Source organism: Phoenix dactylifera, chromosome 11 (assembly GCF_051530095.1).
Source record: "Phoenix dactylifera cultivar Ajwa chromosome 11, Ajwa_hap1_PhDact_Kaust_v1.1, whole genome shotgun sequence".
NCBI lineage: Eukaryota > Viridiplantae > Streptophyta > Magnoliopsida > Arecales > Arecaceae > Phoenix > Phoenix dactylifera.
Genome location: NC_143200.1, coordinates 17540610 through 17564366, shown reverse-complemented (window position 1 = coordinate 17564366; position 23757 = coordinate 17540610). Strand labels below are relative to the sequence as shown.

Below are 23757 nucleotides of genomic sequence, written 5' to 3'. Positions count from 1 at the left end.
CATCGGGGGTGGAGGTTGGAGGTAGTCTCGGCCTTCTATCTCCATGAGGATCTCTGCCCGGGGTGTGTTGAGTGGAGTGTAGTTCTCATACCTTCCCGGAGGCATCTACTGTCGAGGTGGGGATCTCAATCAAGGCTGGGCCCACTGTCGAGGTGGACTCCTCAGGCGCGGTAGATTCTTCTCTCGGCGGGGGGGGGACCGACTTCTCGGGCGGCCGCACTCCTCGCGGCAGCTTTTCTGCTTTCTCGAAGCCTGCTCGGTCGCGCCCTGCCTGAAGGTGATGGCCTCCTCGGCCTTCGCATATTTTCGAGCTCGGGCCAGCATCTCGGTGAAGTCGGCGGGAAAGTTCTTCTCAAGGGAGAAGAGAAACCTGTAGGATCGAGCTCCTGTCTTCAGTGTGGACATGGCGATCGACTGATCAAGCTCACAAACTTTTTAGGTGGCAGCGGTAAAATGGTCGATGTAGTCCTTAAGGAACTCTCCCTTCTTTTGTTTGATGTCAAGGAGGGAGTCCGACGTTCGCCACTGGCGTCGGCTGGCAGCAAAGTTGGTAGCGAACTGCCTGCCGAGCTGCTCGAAGGAGAAAACAGTGCTCGGCTTCAGTCTGGAGAACTAAAGTCGGGCCGTTCCTCGGAGAGTTGCGAGGAAGGCCTTGCCAGATGCAAAGCCCCGCACCTCATTAAGATCATATTGGCATACTCTCCCAAAAAAAAAGAGAGCAGACCTCATTGAAGACGGGAGTGAGGTACAACAAGGCCATTTCCGTCCACCTTCTCACGGAGCCGTACGTGGAGAAATTGATATGTATCCCAGTGCATCTCGGGAGGTATGTCCCTCAATTCCTCAACATCCCAATGGATGTTGGCTTTAAAAAGCCAATAAGACCTGCAGCCATAAGGAAAGGAGAGCACAGCCTCCGAGGACCTTTGCAGTGCCATAAGGGCCTGGTAGCTTTTCAGGTGGTCAAGGGGGTCGGTAGTTCCGTTGTAGAGCTCTACCTAAGGCATTTTGAATCTTGGTGAGATCGGTTCATCCTCAATCTGGCAGGAGAAGGGTGACTTAGTGGAGAACTCAAAGTCACCCTCGTGCCTTGCTTTCTGTCGGTGGAGCACCTTAATCTGGCGCTCGAGTTTCTCGACCTTTCTATCAAGTTCTCCACCCTGGGGAACTGCCACGTTGGTCTACTCCAGTGCTGGTTCACCTGGGGCTGACTCGGCCTTTGAGGACTGTGGCCGTCTATCCAGGTTCCTCCTTAGCGGTTCTCTCCGGAGAGACACCCGGGTTGACTCCTAGTAGCCACGTCGTTCTTCGTTGTTGACCTTCGAGGAGTCATGAGGATTTTGGCCTTGGAGAACCGGTTCATCCGGAGGGAGCATCGATTGGATCTGAACCTGTGGAGGCGGCATAAGAGGGGCCTCCACGCGTTGCAGGCTTTGGACTGCGGCAGCCAAGGCTTGAACTTGCTGCACCAGGATATTGAATTGCTCCGGTTGGACTTGAGGGGCTGGATCCGCTGAAGGTCTTTGCGGTGAGTTCTGGATTGAGCATCCAGGACTTGGTGCGTAGTGGCAGGAGGTGTTAGAAGCTCCTTTGGTCCTTAGCTTCATGGTCACGACTCGGACCCTTCCTCTAGCGCCAACTGTTGCTAGAAATTGGATCCAGGGGTGATCACTGGCTGGGAAGGAGGAGCTCCGGTAGGTGACGTGTCGGCGTGCTGCGTCCTTCAGGGTGCCTGCAAGAAGCCGGTGGCCGGGGTTCCCAGCGTCAGCCCTCCGATGCTTAAGCCAAATGGGCCTTTGGTGGAGAAGGAGATAATATGTATGCGAAAGTCAGATGTTGTGTTTAAGTGGAAGGAGTTTTCCTTTTATAGGAGGGATACGGGGTTACCTGTGATATGACTAGGTGAATTAATGAGTTACCGTCATGATTGGGCGCGATCGTGTGAATTAATGAATTGCCGTGGATGACTGGACAGAGTTGAGTGAGTCAACTAGTTGCCGTGGATGGCCTGAGATTTTGAGCAAGCTGGAGGTCCGTGGAGATCGTGCGCATTTAATTGCTGACAGTCGCTTAGGCGGAGATCGCGGGATTAGATCCCGGATGAGGAGGGGAGGAGCTTGATTCCTGGAGGAGTGGAGAGGTCTGCTTCACCCTTCGGTCGGGCCTTCTTTGGACTGGAGATCAATCGGGCTCAGTTCGGCTGAGATCAGAGCAGCTAGGCCGCGCGCTCTGAGGTCGGGCGCGCTGGGTCGGACGCTTTTGAGGTCCGGCGCCTCCGAGGTCGGACGTCTTTGATGTCGAGCGCCTTTGAGGTCGGGCGCCTCGAGGTCGAGCGCCTTGAGAGTTGCTGTCGTAGTGCCCGTCATCACGTGTCGGCGATGCATCCACGTGCTTCGGGGCAATCCATTTTTCCCCTAACAATCATAAACTAGTGATGATCATTTGTCAAATTGATGCACTTAAGGAGCGCACATCCTTTGCTGTTAGTGGTACTGGTGGTGGTTGTTTCTGGCATTCTATAGCTGTGGAAATTGAAAACTCTCAGATTAAGATGCTTTAGCTATGCAATCTCCATAACTTCAGAAATATCATAGGCAAAAGCACCAAAACTCGGAGAGAGCTGAAAAAAAAATCCTCAAGCCTCATCTCAAGTTTAGAAGCCTCGGCCAGGAATCAGATTCTTAAAATACTCCACTTCTTATAGGCTACAATTCTAGTAAAGTGCGTAAGTCTTGTGTCAATTGTTGATCATAGTACCTTAATTTTCCTTGCCTGCTAAATTTTTCTTTTATGATTTAAGTTGGAAACCACTGGATGAACTCTCACAGAATTCTGTTGAAAGCTTGAAATTTCTTGCTGCCAGTAAATGCAAAAGCTTGAGTTTGGTGGAGTTGCTGCTTCAGCACAAGAAAGCTTGGAGGTAAATTTCATCTATTGATCAGAGATATTGTAGCTGAATGATCATCTAGGATGCGAATCCTGGACAAGTATACATGTGAATGGGCCAAGAACCAAAATGGACCTTTCCTCAACTTGCAATATATAAGTAGCCAATCAGCTGGAGACTTTGCTTCTCTGTATGTATGCTAAACATGCTTCTACTTGGGCAAGATATCCTTTAATTTTCCGAGAACATCGTCAGGATATTGCTATGGGGTTTCGACATTGCTCGACAACTTCACAAACTTGAGAATCAGATGGGATGAGCATGGATTTGCCATATGTGCATTAACAAAATCGATTCCTTGAGAATCAGATGGGATGAGCATGGATTTGCGATATGTGCGTTAACAAAATCAATTCCTTGGAGACAAACCAATGCTTCAAATTTTAAAGGATCATGAGCTATATAACCTGATCAACAAATATATCCATGGTATGCTCCATTAAGGCACCTCCTATACAAGCATATATATGAGCCGATACAGAAGAAGCATCAGCACAAGGAGAAAAAGAGCCCAACAATGCTAGCTGCTATTCGACTTGCTGAGCAATCACTCGTTCAACTCAGTTGCAAGGATTTCTCCATGCTCAATGCCACAAGAGATCTTTCTGGAGGAAACTTCATGATTCGTTTCTATGTTGCTAGTGTTCTGATTCTTTCGGAATACCACAGAAAGATGAGGAGCTGCTGCTTGACAATTCTTAAACTAGTGCATGCCCCACTTTTTCCGCATGCAAAACTTGGATAAGAGAGTTGGTGCTAATGGGAGAAAATAAAAAAGTAAATGATGTCAAAAGAGCGTTGCATATATGTATATATATATTTTATTAACGAATGATTTATATAATTCTAATATAGATACATCCAAAAAAAAATCAAATATAGCATACTTTTAGAGCACATTTGATAGCTCACTCTCTCCTAAAAGGCCTTTAAAATATGCAGGATATCTGTGCAGTGAAAACAGGAACAAAATTTATAGATAATTATATATATCTTGATCAAATTGGGGATGGATTGTACTGTTTTCTATATCCGCTTTGATTCGATGCGAGCCACATAAAATCCGCTATATTAGGGTTAGGTCGGGGTGTGAACCCAGTGGGGCGGAGGAAATTTGCCACCCCCCCCCCCCGACATCCAGTGTGGACTAACAAGCCTTTCTCTCCACGTATAAATATCCTTCCAATGGCCCGTCTCGGATATGGTCTTCTCCGCCTTTCTTCCGCCGCTCCGCTTCCTAATCTTTCCTAGGGTTAGGGTTAGCATCCGGGCTAGCTTTTTCTCCACCGCCTCCGCTCCCCCTCCGTCGGCGGCGATGACGAAGGAGGCACCGGCGGCGATGGAGTGGCCGGCGAGCAAGGTGAGAGAGACCTTCATCCGGTTCTTCGAGGGGAAGGGGCACGTGAACTGGCGCTCGAGCCCGGTGGTGCCTTTGGACGACCCCACCCTCCTCTTCGCCAACGCCGGGATGAACCAGTTCAAGCCCATCTTCCTCGGGACCGTGAACCCGGCGAACCCCCTCGGCAAGCTCACCCGGGCCTGCAACACCCAGAAGTGCATCCGCGCCGGCGGGAAGCACAACGACCTCGACGACGTCGGCAAGGACACCTACCACCACACCTTCTTCGAGATGCTTGGCAACTGGTCCTTCGGAGACTACTTCAAGCGGGAGGCCATCTCCTGGGCCTGGGAGCTCCTCACCAAGGTTCCACTCCGTCGCAATCTCGTGATAATTTTTCTTACAGAAGATCTTGCCTTTTTCTTTTCTCATTATTTTGTTTTTTAATTTCTTTATAGCTATTGCTTAAAGACTTCGTGTATAGGTGAGCTTGAGGTTCTCTTTTGGGCCATTGTGATATATTCTTCAAGAAGTTTTCACATCTGGATCTCAGTCAATATGAATTCGTAGTTTCCATACATTTCTTATATCGTTGACAAATTCCTTCAATGTTCCTGCAAATCTATCCTTTTAAAATCTTAAGTGGTGCCTCTGTATGGTTGAGTGGAATTAGTTCTAAGAATTTGCCCGCTTCATTGTTTACATAATTACAGTTTACAGTTAGTTTTCTGCAGAGAAAATAAACAAAGAATACCTTTTATTTCATGCAGCGACAATGATATTGGAAAATTTGTTTTATATAGAAGTTTAGAAAGATCTAAGTTCCCCCTCCACAAGTTTGAGAGAATTATATGTGAGTGTATTCTGTGTGGTCTGGGCTCGTCTATGTAATCAGCTGACAGTTACGATTGTTTGATTTGTCCACAGGTGTATAAGTTACCCACAGACAGGATCTATGCCACCTATTTTGGTGGCGATGAGAAGGCTGGCCTTGCAGCTGATGCTGAAGCAAGAGACATATGGCTAAATTTTTTGCCACCTGGACGAGTTTTGCCTTTTGGCTGCAAGGTAAGGTAGACATTTATCTAGCAATGCACGTTGCCATACTATGTTCGGCATAAGCCATAAATCTGACATTTTATAGTTATTTTACATCTGCATTATACCTTTTGATTTACCATTCTCAGTCGCCAGCTGATTGTATAATTGTCTTGGAGAGAAATCACCTAATTACTTTGGTATGGACTTAAACTGTATGCTTATATTATTAGCATCAATATCACATTAACAGATGAACAAATATTTATGCTAACCTATGTATCTAGGCTTTGATTAGTTTTGAGTGCAAAAGGTGCTGTAGGTTCCAAGATACTTATTTAGGAAATGGTGCATGTTGAAAATATTCCCTTGAAACTGGTGGATAATAGATGTAAAGGAAGTCTTGAGAAGGTTGTGAAAGCTCATTGCATTATGGCTGTTTGGAGGACTACTAGATGAAGACATGAAGTATGGAGAGAGGAGTGATGCAGCCCCAGATACAAAAATGTGCTGCTGAAGTCTTTTTATGGAGAAATTTGTTACCATTTTTTCTATGGAATGTAGAAACTTACAGCTAAAAGGATTCATTCAAGAGGAGTGGGTTCGAAAGAAGGAGAAGAATGAGAATTAAGGAAGAGAAGTTGTGAAAAACTAGGCATTAAGGTAGAGAAGTTGAGATAGAAGACGAGAAGCAACAATTTTGAGGAAAAACCTCACATAAATGAATTAATTTCCTTAAAATATTCTGTAAGGCATACATATTCATACTCTTCATGGACTTCTGACTATATACACTTTAAAACAACCTCTAATTGTGTCTGGCTGAAAGTTTGAAACTGATTTTGGTCTTGTATAGGTTATGGCTGACAGTGAAAACTTTCTAGTTGTGGTGTTCGAGCCAAGGCAATTTCTATATCAACAGCTACACATTATTTGGTTGTGTTTCTTTTTTGATTTGCTCGTGATTCTTCTCGTTGTGATTGGTGGTGGTCATTGTCTTCTCTCGCTACTTTCTTCTTTAAGAATGATATTCATCTTTACTTTGTTCTATTAATGACTGCCAATTAAGTATATTATGTAGCTTGATGCCCTTTTATTTGGCTGTGTTCTATTTTTTATTGTTGAATTTGCATGCTGATTTGGTAGAATGTTAGATGCATACCTTAATGACTCTATATGTATTGATCTTTATTTTCATGTGTTGTTTTGAACTTTAAACAGGACAACTTCTGGGAGATGGGTGATACTGGCCCGTGTGGGCCTTGTACTGAAATTCATTTTGATCGCATTGGTAACAGAGATGCTGCTTCACTGGTCAACAATGATGATCCTACATGCATTGAAATCTGGAACCTTGTGTTTATTCAGGTTTATCACCTGATACTCCATTTTTCAGTTATTGATTATGCATTGCATAATATTGTTCTTTTTTTGTACTTTTCCATTTGATGATAATATACTACTGTGATTTTTCTGCAGTTCAATAGGGAAGCTGATGGTAGCCTAAGGTCTTTACCTGCGAAACATGTTGACACTGGAATGGGTTTTGAACGCTTAACTTCAATCCTTCAGAACAAAATGAGCAATTATGATACCGATGTATTCTTGCCCATATTTGAGGTTATCCAGCAGGTATTTTTATAACACAATCAGACTTCGTTGATTCAAAACTTGTACTAGTTAGTGTTCTTATGAGAACCCAATTCAAAATAAGCATGGGGCCTCTTTCCCAAGTATTCTTTTATGTATTGTTTTTGCTTATAATCAGGTGTCAGGGGCTCGCCCATACTCTGGGAGACTTGGGCTAGATGATGTTGACAAAGTTGATATGGCTTACAGAGTGGTTGCCGATCACATAAGGACTCTTTCTTTTGCTATTGCAGATGGTTCTTGTCCTGGTAATGTTTAGCACGTTTAATATAGTTTATATATATATATATATATTTTTCCTCATCATAAATCATTCATTCTAGTTTCAATTTTTGTTATAGAAGGCATCCTAGTTGTTAAATTGAAAATTCCTTGCTTAGCTTAACCAAGACACAAGGCAAAAACTTCAAAAAATGAATATAGAAGTATTGCATGTTTGCAAAAAGTCTCTACAGTTAATTTTTTTTTTTTATATATAACTGTTTACCCTGAATCCTTTCTAAGCTTGCAGTGGGTTCTCAATTTCCCCCCCATATTCATGTAATTTTTTCACTATGTCAACACAAGAAGATATGGACTAACACACTTATGTCGGAAGCATTTGTGGATAGGTCTATTCTGTAGTTTCTACCAGTCTTGTTCAATCATCCAAAGTGGTCCAGTCTCTTAGGCACTGGCGATGATGTTTTTTGACATTTTGCATAGTGCTTGTCTTGTCCAGCATCCTGTGTGGGTATGCAATGAAAAAGGACAGGAAACCCGATAAGAGGAAGAAAGAGAGAAAAAGAAGAGAAAAGAAGGTGAAGCTCACTCTGATTGTTTTGATGTATAGGGGATAAAAAAGAAGAAACTGGACTCGGCAAAATAGGAAAGTAAGAATTACATATATGGTGCCCCTTTTATTCATTTCCATTTCTTCTTCTCTTTCATTCTCTCCTTGTTTTACCATCTCAACAAGGTATCTTGACTTCCTATCATCCCTTGTTCTTCTTCTCCCCGAATTTCTCAACCTGAATGGATTGCAAATACTTGGTTTATGTCTCAAAGTGAGCCAAATTTCTAGGACTTATAATACATTGAAGTTTATTAGCCTTTGGTAGTGGTGAACCTTACATTATCTTGGTTATTGTTTTTGATAATTTTGTTCACCCCAAATTATATTTTTAATATTTAGAAATAGTTTGGCCGTACTCAGGGAGGAAGCTGTTAAATGCTTACAGAATGTTAAAAGAGCAATGAGCAAGGTTGGATGAAATATGTAGGTGGGAGGGAACGAAACTAGTGCAGTTCTAACTGTTGAATTAAATAACAAATTTCATGACAGAATTTTCAATTTCTGTCATGTTCCTAATATTGACATTCTTGTGTGAGCACGTGATAAATATTAAAAAAAATAAAGAAGGGGAATTAATAATATAATGCTTCTATTATCATCATCTTTGCATTTGCTTGAAATAATGCCAGAGGTAACCACTAAAAAAATTGCTTCATAAATGAGGATTCATGAACCTAACTAGAAATGGTGGGACAAGGCTCAGTGCCCATAGCTATTATTATGCTTAATTGCTATTATACTGTAACAAGTGCTCTGAATCATCACATGAAATTACCTTTAGGTTAGGAAGCTAATGTTGCATGCTGCTTAAAAGAGATGCTGATGCTACATGCTGATTAATCTTTAAAAAATTCATTCCTAGGCATTTACATACATGGAAATAATTAGCTTTTAGGTAACTTAAATGTTAACTGTCACACTTGGAAACCATTGCTACTGATTACTGCTTGTATAATTAATGTGTACCTTGAGTTTTTTGGTGATCAATCTGCTTTATCCCATTATAACTGAATTCGAATTATTCTTGTTTGTTTTGTGAATACTGTCGCATGGCTGATATGCAAAGCTGCTTTGTGTTCAGGCAATGAGGGACGGGAGTATGTTCTTAGACGTATTCTTCGACGTGCTGTTCGTTATGGCAGAGAAGTTCTAAAAGCGCAAGAAGGATTTTTTAGTGGGTAAGAATGAAAGTCATATCCTTGGGTTCTCAAGCATTATACAGTATGTCCTTTTTTTCTTTTCTCCTGGCATTTTTGTTTGATTTAATTTTACAAAAAGCTGATGTTTAATTTCAAGGACTTAGTGGAGAGTGCATCTAGGATGCAATTGCTTTTGTTTAAACTACCGCTAAACTGAGTATTGGAACTGTTGTAGGGTGTTGGGATGTACTTCGCATAAGGATGCATTTGTTTGATGGGCAACTGTTTGTTCCCCTAGAGCTTGGCCCAAATTTTGGACTCAAGTTCCCAGACGTGCCCTAAGTGCATCCTAAGGATGTTTAGAATCTTTTTCATAACCTTTTGGAAATTTCATATATAGAACAAAACACTTAACTTTAAGTTCGGGCAAGCATTTCCTACCTGGGATGTTGTTTTTTAGTCTGTGATAGATTTCATGAACCATTGCAGGGTGCTAAATGGGTGTTTCTTTTGGGAGTACTTAAGGAACTTTTGTTGATTTAATTGAATAGATTCATAAGATCAGGGTTGGCTACTGGCGATGTTAGGTCAATATGATTCTAATTTGGCATAAGATGAAATTTATGGAATGCCTGTATGAAACTGGAGAGACTGATGATGTTGTTAAACATGGTCATTGGAGACGGTTCAGAAGGTTTCTAAGTGAAGTGGGTGCTGCCAGGTGTACCAGTGATTTGTTTATTGTAACACGAAATGTTGGAGGCGGACTGAAGAACTGGGGCAAGGCTGGTAATTGACAGAGCATGCTACTTTTGAGATCTGGTGCTTGAAATTTGTCATATAGATCTTGCTAGAAAATGGTTTTTTGCCTTTTCGTGGTATGTGTGGTAAAAGAATAGCAAAAATGTTTGTTATCAAAATATCATGTCTTATTTGAATTTGATTGGTAGTTTGCCCAGTAAATTGAGGTTCGTGATTGCTAGAGTAATTCATGATCATTGCAATGAAAAGATTATGTTGAGTGCCATGAGTTTTCAAGTGATGCTTAAGCATGTTATTTGCCTCCAAGATCCAGTGGAAGGTGGTTATGTCCAGGTATCTGACTTGCAAAATATTCTTGGCATTGTTTATGGTGTATAAATGTTTAAATATGATAAACCATGCTATAAAGGATGTGTATAGGTCAGGAGATGAGCTAGCTGCCAAAATCGCTAAGCACATGCTTATTAATGATGGAGTCCTGAAATATGTGATATAGGTTCTTGATTTTTCATTCCCCTTGTCTCTACACCTGAATTAAGGCTTTTTTTTTGAGCTAGGGAAATTCAACCTTGTGTGTGCGCGGTTATATTGTTGGTGGAGATTTTTCCTTATGACTATTCTCATGTTTATGATTGTTGATATCTAGTCTTGTAGGTGTTGTTGTGAAAGTCATGGGAGATGTATTTCCAGAGCTTAAGCAATATGAGACCAAGATTAAAGAAATTATTGCAGAAGAAGAAGCAAGTTTTGGAAGAACATTAGCAAAGGTAATGTTGCTTATCAAGGCTAAATAATCGACACAGTTTTAATATTCCACATTGATTGCTTGTGTCAGTTCGCAAAATATTTGATTTTGCTAATTTGTTCCTTAAAAGATTTCATCTATTTGAACTTTAGAAAGCTACAAAAAGCAAAGTGCACATCAATTTGTAAATTCCATGTGTCGCATGATCAGCCTGATAAAATGTCAGACATATTTGTAGCTACATAGATGTCATGAGCCATTGTTTCTTTTTCAGCATAAGAATTTTTTTTTAACACACTAACTTAGTCTTCTTATTTTAGTTTGATGAATCAAAGCCTGTGAAAAGTACATGGTTTGCTCACCCAATAGATAGAAAAACATGGTTTCAAGTGTCAGCTGTACCAATCCATGCCAGGACTAGTACATGGCGCTGATTAGCAGAAAACTTATTAAATTATTAATTTTTTAATTAAAAAGCCTTTGAAGTTTTTTTCATCAGCATAGAATGGACATCTCATGCTAGAAGGTGACCAACATGGATATTACATTGCTACCTAAATTATTGGAATTATACAACTTATTCAAATTTATTGTCTTTGATCCTTCTAAATCGCTTCCATACTCTTATCATAGTTTTTTAGGCAAAGTCGGCGGAACCATCCTGAACCGAACGGTTCTAACCGATCTGAGCCGTACCGATGGCTCACCGGTACAGTTCCAGCAATGGAAACGAGACCCGTTGCCAGAGTCGGAGAAGGAAAAAGAAAGAGAGAGCGAGCGGGGGAGGGAGGGAGAGGGAGAGGTCAGGAGGCTGGCGGAGGCCGTGGCAAGTGAGGAGAGTGCTGTGCCTGTTAAATGCCTTTATCATTTTTCACTTGAATCAGTTTTATCCTTGTTAGAGCATGCACAATTTTGGCAGCATCATTGGCAAGGTGAAAATCTTTAGTTAAGCAAATGTCAAAAAAGTCAAATTTTTTTTTATGAAAATGAAGGAGAAAGAAAACAGCCATAACGTTATTGCACATTTGCATGCAAATGCATGGAAACCAGCATACATGGTGCCAGTTTATTTTAATTATCTATGGCACACTGATTCAGTTATTCTTATAATCAAACTTTTAAAATATGCTATTTCAGGGAATTGAGAAGTTTAGGAAGGCTGCTCAGGATGTCCAGGGAAACAAACTGAGTGGGCAGGCAAGTCCTCTCTTATCTAATTGTCATTACATTGTATTCTTTCCCTTGTCATGTATGGTATACTTTGCTGCACCACTTGCTGCAGTCTTCATCTTAAACATTCAGTGGATCTGTTATCATCTGATGTAGCTTGGACGATTTCTGCCTTTTTTATTTGTTTAATTTGTGTGCAGCTTTTTTTTGGGGTTGGGAGAAGGGTTTTGGGGGGGGGGGGGGGGGTTGTTGGTGGGGTATGGATGCTACTTAGTTTTTGTTTATCCACAGTTTCCCACAATTTTCAAAAGTCTTGTCTTCATGTCTTAGAATATCTATGGAGGTTTTTGGGAAGCCTTTGTTGTAGAAAGAAACTTAAAGAATGCTGCTGTCAAAGCTTGCCCATGTACCTAGGAGTGCCAATGAGTTTGTTTATTGCCTTCTTGGAGAGAGAATAGCTTTATGCGTGAAAGTCACTTATTTTGCCTTTGTATCTTTGTTGTCAACTTCTCATGAACCCCCAATGGTTATGAGTTTATTTCTCGCTTCAATTTTTCTTTCATGATATTGCAATGTAATAGATCTTAACTGATTTGTTTTCTTTATATATGTTGTTTTAGTTGATACAGTGAATGTGCTGCCATTCGCTTCACATTTTATGCTTGTTGGTTGCTCCTTCTATGTTAAATTCTTTCTTATGTGGAATTTTATTGCCTTCTTTTGGTTGTTGAATGTTATGTGTTGATATGCATGCGAATTGCTGTCCTAGGAGAATGATAAACAAGCTTGGATTCTTGTTTTGTTATTTCTTGTGTACCAGTTGACTATGACCCGATCTTCTCTACTTTTTGATTGGGGTCATCAACATGATTTTTAGCAGTGGACTCTACTGACTCATACTGGTGGGGAACCAATGCTCGGTACAGCCCTTGTGCTTAGTGTCGTTACCAAGAACTGGATCGTATTGACACTGTACTAGTTAGGTACTAGTACGGATATTGGTACACCAGTATTGAAGACCTTGGTACTAACAAGAAAAGTTGCCATTTTCCTCTTTTTACACTTCTAGTGTTTACTTTAATGTGCAAGTGTATTTGGCTATTTGCTTTTATTGGCCTCTATTTTAGCTTTTTCTGCGTTTTGATAAAGCATTTTCCTGGAATATATTTAGCTTTAGGTCATGTCTTGTTATATGGTGTGATTGCCTTGGTTGCAGGATGCATTTATTTTGTGGGACACGTATGGTTTTCCAATGGATTTAACTCAGGTTCGTATGCATTCATTATATGGATTTAATCTCTGTGCTTTTTTTTTTAACTTACATTGATTAATCTTTTTTTCTCCCTTTCCCACTATCTTCTTTCTCAGCTAATGGCAGAAGAAAGTGGACTAACAGTTGATGTGGAAGGTTTTAATGTTGCAATGGGAGAAGCCAGACAAAAGGCTAGGAGTGCTCGCAATAAGGTATGTCCCTTTCCTATATTTTTCTTAAAAACTTGTCATTTATTATTCTGGATTTTATATTGAAGTCACTATTCTTACGGGTTTTTTTTCCCTTTCAACTGTACCTAACCAAGTAACCTTGTGCATTGAGACTGTGGCATTATCTGTGGAACACATCCATGTCCATATGCATCTTACTTTTTTACTTCAACAGCACCCTTTAGGGAATAGAAACTTTGCTTGATTACCTGTCTGCTATATTTTATCATGCTAATTCAGGAAAGGTATTTGGACTGCTCTGTTACCAAATTATTATGTGATAGGCAGAGGAAGAGATGATCTAGGGTTTAAGGGTTAACAAGTGATGTGCTTATGGAAATACTTTGGGCTGCTAGGAAAATTGGAATGTTTATGAGGTGAACTTAGGGGCTGTCTGGAAGTTCGAAAATAATCCTCAGATAACATTCCACTATGGTATGTCATACTGTACTGAACCAGACGGTACCAGATGTGTCATACCATACCGATTCGGTATTGGTACCAGTTCGGTATTGGTACCGGTTCGGTATTGGCGTAATGATACTCGGTATGCCAAAAACAATTTTCATACCGTACTGTACTATACTGACACTATGCAAGTGTGGCATCGGTATGTGGTCCGGTACCGAGGCGGTAAACCTTACTTCCCACTCAATTGGGAGGCATGGAGGAGATAAGAATGCGCAGAGAGAAAATTCAGGGATCACAAAAGACTGATGGAATCTACAATCCTGAAAATCGAAGAAGTCACTCGACTGAAAAGGTGATATATCGTGTCCTCGAAAAACTAGGATAATGGGATCCACACCACCTAATCTACAATCCTTAAATTCCGACTACTTGCTTCCTCTCTTAAGGCTTTCTCGTCAGCACACAGGTTATCCTAATACAACCTAATCTACCATCCAAACAAGCTCTTCGTTTCTAGTTTGCTGGGATTCCTTGTTGGACCTGAAATTAAGATTATTTTGAACTGAATACTGAAGTTTCTGTGGATTATAAGGGATAGGAGCTATTCTTTGCAGTAGAATATCTATATGTTTTGCTTAAGTTAATGTGAGACTTTTTAGGACCTGTTTGGTTGCCACATCAGGTTACTGTTCATAACCTCCTTGCATGGAGGTAGTGAACAAGTAGTAGATATGCAGGAGAATTTGAAGGGAAGTGGGAAGCTTTAGACACAAGTGATTCTTCAAAAAAGGGATAATGAAATGAAATGGTGATTTTCCTTGTCCCCAAAATATAGGAATAATGGGATTGTAGACAGCGTCCATCAATACATGAACTTCTTTGTTTTTTCACTTTCTTTTATTCTTCTGTTCCACATGAGCATATGATGTCCCCATTTGCACAACCAAAGAGGCCTATAATGTAAGCTCGTAAGATTCCAGGATTTGCTGGAGATTTGTCTGTAGAACTTCATGTTGTCCTAGGTTTAAAGTAGAACACTTATAAGAACTGAAGAAAACATACTTGATTTGGAAGTTTGAAGGGCTTGTGAATTTAGGGTTTGATTATGGTTATCAGTAGGTTTTAGCATATAAAGTTTCAGGGGGAAAACTATGTAGACGAGAAAAGAAAGGTGAGATGATTATAGCGGAGATAGCACCCATTAGTACGTTGATTGAAGTAGTTGCTGCCTTTTTTTTTGATACAAAAGAAGTTGCTGCGTTTGACCAAACTGGAGATAATAAACTTAATATCTCCTTGCTAAATATTGTGTTTTCTCACAGTTAATGACCACTTTATGGTCCAGACTATTTGATTCTCCCCCAATTTTGGGGGGATGTCCAGTCAATTAGAACAATTGCATCTATGATCTACTGTTACAAGCCTTTAATGCACTGTTGCATCAGTCTCAATTGTTTTGTCCATTTTTGAGCACATGTTCTTTATGCTCTAGATTATTTATTTCTGTCACCATTGTGTTAATGATGCATTTCAATTGACGTGGCGATCAATATAACAGAAGAACTTCATTGTCATTTTGAATGTTATCAGCTATACTCTGCTGCAGCCTGCACAACAGCCTTTTCGCTATATTTTAATGCCCTTGGTGAACAGATGCATTTTCAATGCTAGAAAAAACTTATTTTTTTTCTGGTTTTATCCTTTTATAGACGAGGGGATTTTATTGATTTTCATTAATTATTTTATGCTATTAATTATTGCTCTATCATTTTCATGCTTATGTGAATGCTTGGCAGGCAGTTGGTGACTCTATGATAATGGATGCTGATGCCACGTCAGAGTTGCATAAGAAGGGTGTGGCTACAACAGATGACAGTTACAAGTTTATCTGGTACCAGGTTAGGACCACTTGATTTCATTGCTAGTGTTTCGGCTTATTTGTTGGTGTGGGCCCACAAATGAGTTCACTTAATTTCAAGATATTAAAGATTTGCACTAAATTATTTGTGAAGTATATATTATTATCTCACATAAATTGGTTGTTCTCGGATCTTATTTTTCAGTCAAAGCTTTTAGGCTCTATTTCATTGCTTATAAAGTGAAAGAAAAGAAGCAAGTTAGAGAGATTCTATGGTTTTTTATTGAAGAGAAAACCAGAGAGTAAAACAGAGAAATAAGGGACCAAAATTCTCTTATCCAAAAATTATTATTCTCAGTTTTTCATTACACTGCCAGCTTGTGATGTCCTATTGTCTGATGCCAAATGCCTTATTTTAATGTTCTCATGGCTTTATCTTTGTCAACAAAAATTATTGCCTTATGTTAGAACCATGAGAGTGTGATCAAAGCTATATACACTGGTGCTGAGTTCGTTGAGACTGCCTCTGCTGGAGCTGATGTTGGTCTTGTTTTGGAAAGTACAAGCTTCTATGCTGAACAAGGTGGTCAGGTACTGCACCTGCTTTCTGGCCAACTCCAATTTGATTTGATCATTTATGTCTAGCTTACATATGGTCTGAATATCAGATGAATATTTTTCAAAAACCAGATACCTGAAACTATGCGAGGTTTCTAACCCATCTTCCAACATGTAATATGTTCTCTCTGAAAATGTATTGTGTTGACGGAAGCTTCTAGAATTTCCTGTTGGACTACTATGGGCAATTATTCTTGCCCATCTCTTTCCCTGCTAGAAACCATGTTAGCAAAACAGCTTGATCTAGAATTCCAGATATTTACAATTAGCATAGATGATATTCAAAGTCCTTGATTAATTAGATTGATTTTATTTGAACATGCAGAGGATTAGCCATGTGATTCTCCTGTTAAAAATGCTTCGAAATAATGTCATGGGAAGAGAAGGTAGTATAGCATAGATAATTCCACGAAATCTGGGATTGTGAAAGTAAACTTGAGTTACTTCCCTTCCCAATTGAGGACTTCGTCTCATTAAAAGGTGACTACTGTGCACCCACTCATGACCTTTCCGCAAGCTCCTTTCTCTCCACAACCTTGCTGTTTAGTGTCGCTTCATCAGAGTGCTGCCTTTTTGGTGATGGCAACATTGCTGCATGTGACCCAACTAGTGTATTCACATGTATAAATGAAGGGTCAGGTTAAGGATATCTTTTATTAAGCTAAACAATAGAACTAAAATACTATCAAAACTATGTAAAATTTAAAGTTTTAGTTGGAAACAACTTTCTTACTCTGAATTTTGCTCATAACATTGATGCAATATGTTATGCCTTTCAAGGGATTTTCTCTTAGTGGAGTCAACCCAGCAGGTTCCTTGAATTTATTTGACATTCTTTTTCAAATTATTACAGATGACACACAAAATAATGTAGTATTATATATGAAATAATAATATATCATTTCTTCTGTTTTGTGATATGTATGTGTATGTCAAATTTTCTAAAAAGAGAGAGCATGTAGGTGCTGATGAAGTGGAATTTCAATTAGCAAAATACGGCTAATTGAGTAATCGTATGTATATACTTGGGAGGTTTCATTGATTCCTCAACAAACAAGATTGTACTATTTTGGATTTCACTTTAACCATTTGTCTTCAGATATACGATGCCGGGTCAATTGAAGGATCGTTTGGATCATTTCAAGTTAGTAATGTTCAAGTTTATGGAGGTTTTGTACTTCACATAGGATCAATTTCTGGAGAGGCCAAGGCTTTGTCAGTTAATGACAAAGTGATATGCAAGGTGAAGTAAATAAAAAAGAACATCAGTTTATTATTTGCTTTATTCTTTAGAAAGATCTGTGAATATTGATCATTGTGCGAGTGGCTTCCTAACTTGGTGAATATTAATAGGTTGACTATGAGAGGCGTACGCTTATTGCTCCTAACCACACATGTACTCACATGCTCAATTTTGCTCTCAGGGTATGAAATGCTTATGCATCATAAAGTTAGGCATTAACTTTATTTTTTCCCTGTCAATCTTATTGCCACGAGAATACAGGAAATACTTGGTGATCATGTTGATCAAAAGGGCTCCATTGTTCTCCCTGAAAAGTTGCGTTTTGATTTCTCCCATGGTAATATTTACACTTAAAACCATTTCATTTAAGGGCATTTAGATTATTTTTTTAATTTGCACCTAATTTTAACAGGAAAACCTGTTCATCCTGAGGACCTTAGGAAAATTGAGTCAATTGTAAATCAGCAGATTAAAGATGAATTAGATGTATATGCAAGTGAAGTAAGCCTTTCTGCTGCAAAGCAGATAACTGGATTAAGAGCAGTCTTTGGAGAAGTAAGTTCCTAATGATTTTTCATATGATAGTTTAGTTCAAGCTTTGACTTCTTGAAATATCGTTTTGGTTCCTTATCACTATAAATGTGCTTTCATTACCATGGCTGCCCGCATCTCTGTAGATCTATCCTGACCCTGTTAGGGTTGTGTCAATTGGTCGTAAGGTGGAAGATCTAGTTGCAGATCCTGATAATAAACAGTGGTTATCCTATTCTACAGAACTATGTGGAGGTCTCTTTTTAAACTTCTATTTTGCTTTCTTCAGGGATTTTTTGCTGTTTGATTTAATTGATGATTTTTTATGCCAGGGACCCATATATCAAATACTCGAGAAGCTAAAGCATTCGCCCTTCTATCTGAGGAGGGAATTGCGAAGGGTATTCGGAGAATAACAGCTGTCACAACTGACTGTGCTTTCAAGGCATTGGAGTTGGCATCATCTCTTGCTTCTGAAATTAGCGGTGCACCCAAATTTGGAGGAAGTCTGCTTGAGAAGGTGACACAACTGTCTATTGTTGCTAGTTACAACATTTACATGTCATGAGATTAATCGATATTCACATGATTTGGGCATTATATAAGTGCTCTTAGTCGATGCCGATACGAGAGATCCAGTATATAAAAAAAGTTAATTAATTGGGGAATATTGTTGTCCTATTTGCCAGAAAATGTGAAAATAAACCCCAATCTTCAAGATCCGTTCTTCTTCATTAATTTGAGATTAGTCACCCGTTGTTGAAATCTGAAAATGGAAAAAGAAGTCACTACCACCACTTATGGTATAAATGGAATATCTTGTCAAGAAGGATAGACATTTACAATGAATACTTATTTCTCTGGGTAAGCCTTCTCTTCCCCATCCTTCTGCAGTGATGCAGTGATCGACCTGCATCGCACAATAATCAATTTTCATGAAAATGCAAGCCTATGATGAGTTAATAGCATTCAAGGAGCAAGTTGCTGCCATTTGTGCTCTGTGCGTTTTGTCTGAAGACTTGGGAAGTTTTCAAGCTTGTCAAAGCATGAGCAACATCTACAAAGTTTTTGTACTTCGGTCAAAGAGGTTAACTGTAGGTCTTATACTATTTTCTTTCGGTCAGTATGTAGTTATCAAAGTTTCGTTAAGATTGATATATTATCATAAATCTTGGAAGGGATTGATGGATTGGATCACAAATCATAAGCTTTTTATGATTTCTTTTAATCATAAAGGGTAGAAACAACATGAAAAATAAAGAGCACAATTAAATTGTGATTTGAATGAAAATGAGTAAGAAACCCATGGCGTAAAATAAATATTATGTCCAATAATCAATATAGTTTTATTGCATCATATAGGTCCATGAGACATCTTAATTTGAGTTATTTGACCTGAAAAAACATGGACAGGCTTATTGAACCAAATTCTCCTAGTTAAGAGATTGGAGAAGGAATTGAATATTTAAAAATGGTAGAAGAGACATGGAAAAAAAAGGTAATTCTAGGTCTTATCTCCATAGTTACTAAATTGCGTTATCTTTACTGTTAAAAGTTGAAAACTCAAAAGGGATTGCTAGTTTTGTGTTTTGAAAATCTATTAATGATAAATTGGTCAGAAAGAAAGTCAAAAGGAATAATTTTACATTGGCAATGGATATTCTACTAGCTTTAGGGCCTCTTTGGATAATGCAAAACTTATCGGTGTGATAGCTAATCCTAACTTTCAGTGATAGCTAATCAGTTGTCGATGTGATTTATCTCATCTCTACAAATTAGGGTTTAGCTGTCAACCCCTCCATCAATCTCTTTAAATTACATTCTTCCGTCATAATTTTTCAACTAGCCCCTCTATAGAAAATTTTATGGCACCAGTGAGATCTTCTAGTATCCAAACAGGCCCTTGGTATGTAAATACGGGACCTAGATCTGAATCTTACAATCCAAAGGATCTAAGATCTACAATCTGGACCCTATGATTCAAAACAATTCTAGTTAAGGGATCTGATCTGGATCACTTGAACCATTCTCATTCAGATTGTATGATCTGGGTCATGGATCATAAGATTGTGAAAATAATGGTATCTACTTTTAATGTTATTGTTGTGCTATTAATCATGCTGCAACATTGCTGAAGCACCTTGGTCTAATAAGGGGACTTTAGATACCCTATATATAAATTCTATTTCTTGACTCAAATTAGGAAGTAATAGCAATGTTTCCCTGCATTGCACAGCGGTCATGCAATATATCCCATTACCTCTGATTTCTAGTGATATTATTCAAATTATCCCTATTTTCACTCTTCTAAACTTCATAGTTTTCATTTTTTTTTTGTGCATGTGGTTAAGTGCAATTGCTGCAATCTAAGTTTTTTTAAGACTATAACAGACCACCAATCGAAAAATTACCTTTTGAATTTGTTTTTTTTCGGGGGGAACTTCCAAAGACGCAATACAGAATTCCTTTTAACCTTGATAGATTTTATAGTTGCAAAAATGCTGCCTTTCTGCCTTGTTTTGTTGCAAGCTGTTGTGCCTTGTTTTGTTACAAGCTGATGGCTTCACCCAAACCTATTTGCTAAAAAGGACAGGATACCACCAATACAACTTGTAGCAATAATGAATATGCTTGTGCATCATCTTTTGGGATACAAATTTCATGATAAAGCTTCTTACCTCGGTCACGGTGGAACATCGTACAAGCCCTAAGATCTTCGAGTTGTGACTGCTCAAGGAGCTTTCTGATATTATTCTATGATACCAAGGTATTGCATTTGTTTTCCTGTAGACATGTAGAAATACAGAAAATACAGTGAAAAGATGGGCTATATGCTGTTGAGAATTCATTGGTATCTTTAGATTATCTGTATTATCTCTTCTATCCTTTAAGATGATTTTCTTCCCAAAAGTAAAGTTTCAAATATCCTTGCCGATTGGGTAGCCATGACCCTAATCTCAACTTTTGTATTTCTCGTTATCATAAATTAGATATATGTTTAAGACAGTGCTGTTTGTATCAATTGCTGGCACCATTTTTGTGTAGAAATCCATGGTACAGAACTTAAAAAATGCATAAATTGCTTATTTGGTAACCTAAGGATAGGTTTTAAATATTATCTTTATGTCTGTCAGAAAGTTGCTTCTCTGAAAAATAAGATAGATGCAGCAGCTATTCCAGCAGCCATGAAAGCAGATCTGAGAGTCAAGGTCTCCCAGCTGGAGGTATGTTACGTATTTTGCTGGAAGAAGTTACTTACCTTGAAAAAATTCGGTGGGAGAGAGGGGCATGGAGGGAGGGAGGGGGAGAGGGAGGGAGGAGGGTGTATTCTTATTATTTGTCTTTTTTTACACAACTGCTTAACTTGATCACATGTATTGTATTGTGACAGGATCAAGTTAGAAAGGCAAAAAAGAAGATGGGCGAGGAAAATATCCAGAAAGCAATCAAGGCTGCAACAGAGATTGCAGAAAGTGCTGCTTCTGAAGGAAAAGCTTTCTGCATAAGCCGAGTGGATGTAGGTCTTGACACCACCGCTATTAGAGAAGCAGTTCTGAAGGTCATGGATCAAAAGGTCACTATCTTCCACCTTTCCCTGAGTTACATTCTCTAACAAATATTGTTGCAGATAGAAAATTATGACAGTTATTTTAAACCCAGTTAGTTGCAGACCTTGTAAGTCCAGGTTGGTTATCTTGAGAAATGCATTCATACAGCCAAGCGAGCAAACTAGATGTGACTAGACTTTTCATTCATAATTTGTGTATTCATTTTCGTGTTCCTGAGCAGATACATGTCCACTTTAGCCTTATTTTTTTGAACTGTAAGTAATAATCATGCCATTCCTCAAGCTTGAACTACCAACAGATACATATGTGTACATAAGGTGCATTAACGGCATTGATTAAATGAACAAAAAAATTGCAAGTAATGCTAACTAGTGCAATATGTGAGGGGGTAAATTGTCATTTCTTGGCCGGGCCAAATTATAAACTTAAGTCCAGTCGGAGCTATACAACTCTATCTTATTTGTGTATACGCCCTCTTTCTACTTTTAAATAATTGCAGGGATTAGCTACAATGGTGTTCAGCACAGACGAAACATTGAACAAGGCAGTGGTGTATGCTGGAGTGCCTAAATCAAGGGATGGTCTGGTAGTGTTAGAGTGGCTGACTACTGCTATGGGGCCTCTCAAAGGAAAGGGTGGTTGTGGGAAGAATGGTACTGCTCAGGGCCAGGTGAGCTTTTTTTTTCCCGACTGTAATGCATATAAAAGTATTCAGAGAGAGAGAGATGCTAAATCTACGTCATGATGGAAATGTCCAGGGAAGCGATGCATCTCGTGTGGCGGAGGCTATGGACGTGGCCTCAAAGTTTGCTTCGATGAAGTTGGGGTCATAAATAGCATTCTTGGAGTGTGCTTGCCCATAAGGCTACTAATTATTCCATGAATTCTTGTACATTTGTTTTCCTCAGCGACCACCAATTATCAAAAATTCACAGGTCCATAGAAAAGCAAAGGGAGACTGATTTATAGGCTGGATAAATATCTAATACATCGACAAATTGAGCTGGGGATATCTACCTACTGATGGCATCGTGCGTAAGCAAATTCACTGTGTCCTATTTATCTTGAGCTACAATTTCTCTGGAGTAGATTGTTAAATCATTAGACATCTGTTTGGTAATATGCTTAACATTTTTGACCTAATGTTGTCTTGTTTTTATTCAGTGATCATGCATCAAAGTCATTTTTCATTTACCCAAGTTCCGCCATTGTTAGGTGGAATCTGTGGTACATCTTGGGCATCTTGGACCGAGCATGATGATATACTTGCTTCTTGGCATCCATGCCCCTTCAACGCAGCTTAATTTTGCCATGAAACAACTGTTTCCTGAGCTGGCGAAGGGCACGGTTTATGGAGTTCGGCTCCGGCGACAAGTCGGCCAGTGTTTATCATGTGGATTCCAGAGTAGGGTATTCACGAAAGCTTAGAAAGTTTCAAGTACAATTCTGATAATTTGTGGATTTATATGCTTATCAGGTTAAAATAAGGGTGGCGATAGATAATATCATCAATATTCATGACCAATTTCCTAACATGTGCGTGTTTAATACCATCTTTTTATTCATCCTTTTGTTTCTGCTCATACAAAGTAGATATGATTTTTTCCAAATTCGGAAATAGCAATGAAGCCTTCATGGGCAGCTTATCTCTAATTGGATTTCCTTTTCCAACTGGATTTTATTCCAAAGATGTAATTCCATTTCCTTCATTCATCGTCCGTAGGTATAGGTATGGCATTTCTAGATTCAACGCAGCTAAAGGCTCCCTCCCCGAGGGAAATAAGACTAGAGGCGCTAGTCTATTACTCAATTTGTTCTTGAATAAGATGTCCTCCTACTAAGAGCGATGCCTTGGGACTAGTAGCCAGGGAAGGGCAAGCTGCTGCAGCTATGTGTATTCGAATCATAGGAGCTGGTAATCACCGATATGCTCATATTGGTGATGTTATTGTTGCTGTAATCAAAGAAGCAGTGCCAAATATGCCTCTAGAAAGATCAGAAGTCCTCTTCTCTATGCGTCTCAAGTAGAGAATTTAATGAGAACTTGTGAACCTTATCTTGGAAACAAGTAGAGCTGTGAAGTGCTTCGTCTTGACCATCATCCAGCCCTTCATCATCTTGCTTACTAGGCTCCTATGCTTCAAGTGTTTGAATTGGATAGGACCAGTCTACTGGATTGGAACAAAATAGCTATTGACTCTTCTACAATTGTAACTACTGTTGTAACTGGCATTCCTCTCTCTTAGGAAGGAAATATCTCTACGGTTGTAACCATATGAACCAATACCCCGGATTGGAGGTTGAGGCGGGTGCACCTCGATCCTGTCGAGGGCACACGTACCGGTCCAGCCCCCCAGCCGAATAAATGCCTCGATTTTGTCCTTGAACTAGACGTACTCTTCGGTGTCGTGGCTGTGGTC

At 39.4% G+C, this 23757-nt stretch overlaps 1 protein-coding gene across 5 annotated transcripts; it reads left to right on the top strand.

Moving 5' to 3' along the window:
* Positions 1 to 3909: 3909 nt before the first annotated feature.
* On the top strand, positions 3910 to 22870 carry LOC103697849 (alanine--tRNA ligase-like). 5 transcript variants are annotated; one of them, XM_088707004.1, is made up of 23 exons: positions 3910 to 4652; positions 5214 to 5354; positions 6546 to 6692; positions 6804 to 6956; positions 7093 to 7222; positions 8891 to 8987; positions 10357 to 10477; positions 11593 to 11652; positions 12842 to 12892; positions 12994 to 13089; positions 15315 to 15416; positions 15845 to 15967; positions 17094 to 17237; positions 17348 to 17419; positions 17499 to 17574; positions 17650 to 17792; positions 17915 to 18023; positions 18101 to 18288; positions 20903 to 20992; positions 21160 to 21342; positions 21837 to 22007; positions 22096 to 22368; positions 22553 to 22870. In XM_088707004.1, the coding sequence occupies exons 1-22, from the start codon at positions 4149 to 4151 to the stop codon at positions 22168 to 22170; spliced, it is 2976 nt and encodes a 991-aa protein (XP_088563130.1). In that variant the 5' UTR covers positions 3910 to 4148; the 3' UTR covers positions 22171 to 22368; positions 22553 to 22870. The 5 variants fall into 5 exon arrangements, with proteins under 5 accessions (XP_088563130.1, XP_088563127.1, XP_088563131.1 ...); XM_088707001.1 differs by having other exon boundaries at positions 22502 to 22870; XM_088707005.1 differs by having other exon boundaries at positions 22096 to 22372.
* Positions 22871 to 23757: the final 887 nt, after the last annotated feature.